The following is a 3,683-nucleotide window of genomic DNA, read 5'->3' on the forward strand; positions in this document are numbered from 1 at the left end:
GTTGCCCCTGCGTCCATGCCGGCAGCAGCTCAAGGGCCCCTCTAACTGCAGGAGCCTCTGCTGGGAGGCGGCTGAGTCACTGGTGCCCTCTGCTGCTTACAAGAACTACTTACAGTCCCAGCCACCCTGGGCCACAAGCAGGCCTTCTGGGCATGCCCATGTCCTTCCACAGAACCCGACAAGCTTCCCAGACCTTGCAGTCAGTTCTGAAAAGCTTCAAGTCCCCCCCTCATGCCCATTCTAATAGCTCTCTAACAAGAAAGCACCAGTCTGTTCTGTGCGGGGAAGGGAGCGCCAGCAGCCACCCTCCCTCTGGCTCCGGTCCGGGACTCACCCTGGAAGGGTTCGAAGGTGTCCATGAAGTCCAGGTTGGGCTGCAGAGGGATCAGGCCCGGCTGGATCATGTCCGCGTTCCCCAGATGTGCTGCAGGAGTCAGAGAGGAGCCAGGCTGCCGTCTCGGCGCTGCAGGACCGTGCGCCGGCCCGGCCCCCGCGAGGGGAGCGGCCCCCCGGGGGGGGAGCCACAGGCAGCAGCTGGGGACCGCCACCTTCTGGGAGTCGTGGCTGTGCTCCTCCCCAGACGCAGGAGCCTCTTCTTTTCTTTCTCTTCTTTTTTTTTAAAGTTTTTTTGTTTGTTTGTTTTTGTTTTTTTACCATAGGGCTGCTCACCAGAAAGACAGACAGTGAGACAGAAAGTGAGAACCCCCCGCCACCCAGGGGGGATGGCCACGGACAATCCCTTCTCTTCCATTTTTCTCCTGGGATTCTGGGCACTCGGGCACATTTCGAGCTACTGGGTCCAAGACTCAAACTGTGGCTGGCCATGAGGCAGTCCAGCGCTTGAGCATACGACACGTTCTGCCCACAGGTGCCACGGGCACGGGGCTGCCCACCCACTCCCTGCAAAGGGCCCGCAGATGTCAAACCAGGTGGCCCAATCCCTCCTTTACTGCCTCCCCAAAGCAAGTGACAAATAGCAGCCCAGGGATGGCCCCGAGGCAGGCCTGGGCTGGCAGGCCCCTGGCAGAGAAGGAAGCTCGCGGGTGCCATAGCCCAGGGCCCAGCTTCAGTTACCTATTTCCCGGGGGTTGGGCCAGGCCACCGGCTGATGTGATGAGAGTGTAGAGAAGAGGGTGTCGCTGAATTCGGACATGAGCATGTCTGTGTCCAGCAGCGGGTCCTCCTCCATGGGGACCGGAGTCTTCCATCCGTCCCCGTGTTTGTGCCAGTAGAGCATGTCATCGTCCTACCGCCGGTGGGGGACAGCAAAGGGCAGGTGGGATACAGGGTTCCCCACCCCTCGGGCTGGGGGATACCTACCAGGCTGCTCTATGGAAAATGGGGTGAGGGGGTGAAGACACAGAGAGCCCCTCCCTCAGGCCCACCCAGCCTCAGGGTGTGCCTTGGGACACGGGCCAGCACGGGCAGGACCTCCCGCCGGGTCACTCACCTGGGCCAGGCTGGAGAGGTCCTCATCCTTGTGCTGCTGGAGCTGCAGACAGAGCACGGCGAGGTGGTCAAGGCCCGGGGGAAGAGGCCCGGCCTCACCTCCCTACACAGGTGAGCTCTCTGGAAGATCCAGCCTTTCTCTCTGGGAGGCAGGGATGGGGAGTCCTGCTCCCCAGGCTAATGTGGTACAGAGGAGACCCCCACCCCAGTATTTGGAATAAACAGCTCCATTCATGGCGTGGGAAACAGAGCAATGATGAGATGATGACAAAACGGCCCAAGGCTTGGGCTGGGTGGGAGGGGTGGAGCCCGGCCTTGGAGGAGGGCAGCTGTGGAGCGCATTCTGAACACGGGCCCTTCCACCCTCCCCACGGGAGCCCCGGCCAGGTACCCTTTTCTTGAAGTAGGTTCTCCACTTGTGGTACTCCCGGATCACAATCTCAATGCGGCTCTTCCAGTACTTGCCCTCGGTGGTGATGGCCTGCAGGGGGACAGGCTGCCTGAGCGGAGGCCTGTTGGCCGCAGACACGGCCCAGGGCGAGCACGTGCTGCACTGGGAGGAGGCCTCAGAAGAGCCGGCTGCAGACCCAGCACTGCAGCGTCCCGGAGCGGCTGTCCTGTGCTGCACTAGGCCTCTGGCTAGCACTCCCCTTCAGGACCAAAGATAAGGAGGCTCTCCCGCGGCCTGGGGCCTGCAGCTCTGCACTGGGCCCAGGGCCTGAGCAAGGCCGGCAGGAGGAGGTGCGGAGCCGCTCCCTCCGATGCCCTTCTCAGAAGCCTCTGCTAGGCTTGCGGAGGGTAAAAGCAGAACGGCCAATCACAGGAAGTGTCAGGCAGAAACACCTCCGGGAGCTCTAGTTCAGAACTTTCCCACGTGCCGGGCATAAAGGACTCCGCAACAGCCTGGCAGCACTGCGGTGACCAGGACACACCCCTGCCTGACAGCGCTCCTCTGCTGGACCCCAAGTCTTAGGTCATTTTACCCACGTACATTTCAGGGTGCATCGTGAACTGTGAAAAATCTTTTTTCAAAAAAAGAATTATTTAATTTTTAAAAATTTGTTATTATTATTATTTTTAATTTGACCAGAGAGAAAGGGAAAGTGAGAAAGCAAGTTGCCAGGTCCAGGACTCAAACTGTGGTCGGCCACGTAAGGGTCTAGTGCCCCACCCACCACAACACCTGCCAGCCCTGATAAATCATTTCTTAAGAGCTATGGGCAGGCCAGCGGGTGGCATGGAGGTTAAGGCCGACTGCATGGTTTGAGTCCTGGACCTGATGGCTTGAGAATCACACCAGGCGTATGTGCATGTGTGCCCCAAAATCCCAAGATGAGAATGGATTGCAGCACAGCCATCCTCCCCAGGGGGTGATTTCTCACATTCTCTCTCTCTTTCTGTCATCTCTGTCAAATGCATGTGCACTATAGAAAAAATGAAAATAAAACCAAACGAAATTTAAGAAACAGAGCTATAGTTTAGTGGTTAAGGGAGCTGGGTCCCACGTGGCTGTCTGTGGTTTGAATCTCTGCCTTGGCAGTTTGAAAAACATGCCAGACATGTATGCGTGTGCGCCCCAAGTCCTGACAAGATGGAGAAATGGAGAAGGGACTTGTGTGACTGCCCCGTCGGGGGTGCTCTTCCCTTCTGTCCTCCTCTGGTGAGTCCGTGTCATACAGAGACACACAGTTTCCAGTACCACCACACCTGGCCGAGGATCATGTCCGGGTATGGCAAAACTGTCTTTTATTAGGTTTCTTTCCAATTCTGCCCCCTTCTGCACAACGGTAAGACACGCTTGAACTAAATTAAAACAAGGCAGCAGAGTACACAGAGAAACAAAGCCTGGCCTCCCCCCCTGGCATCCACCATAACCCAGTCCGCTCAGAAAGACACACGAAGATTTCTGTACATGTCTCTAGACATCCCTGGGCACTAGGCCGCACAGAAACCCATGCTCGGCCGACATGAGGCACTAACATACCACTGGGCCTTTTCCATCACTCCTTCTTCCGCCTCGGAACATAAAGACCCTAAGGTGGCTCGTGTCTGACACCCAAGGAGCCAGAATTCCTCCCTGTTGACTTAGAGAAGAAACCCCAACTTTATTATTTTTTTTTAAAAGAATGATCTTATTTAACTTTATTTTATTTATTTATTTTCTCATTTGACCAGAGAGGGACAGAGTAAGAAAGAGAGAGAGAAAGAAAGTGAGAAAGCAAGCCAGCAGCGCT

The 3,683-nt window shown here is 56.5% G+C and overlaps 1 protein-coding gene across 1 annotated transcript in view; it reads right to left on the reverse strand.

Annotated features, from left to right (window-relative positions):
* Window positions 1-3,683, reverse strand: part of MLXIP (MLX interacting protein) — a gene marked incomplete at both ends in the record, with an annotated part of 57,981 nt that overhangs the window by 11,892 nt on the left and 42,406 nt on the right. Inside the window, 4 exon segments of the mRNA XM_027772196.1 lie at window positions 335-424; window positions 1,075-1,246; window positions 1,451-1,492; window positions 1,841-1,930. Coding sequence (XP_027627997.1) covers window positions 335-424; window positions 1,075-1,246; window positions 1,451-1,492; window positions 1,841-1,930 — 394 coding nt within the window.

Source organism: Tupaia chinensis, unplaced genomic scaffold (assembly GCF_000334495.1).
Source record: "Tupaia chinensis unplaced genomic scaffold, TupChi_1.0 Scaffold000258_1, whole genome shotgun sequence".
NCBI lineage: Eukaryota > Metazoa > Chordata > Mammalia > Scandentia > Tupaiidae > Tupaia > Tupaia belangeri.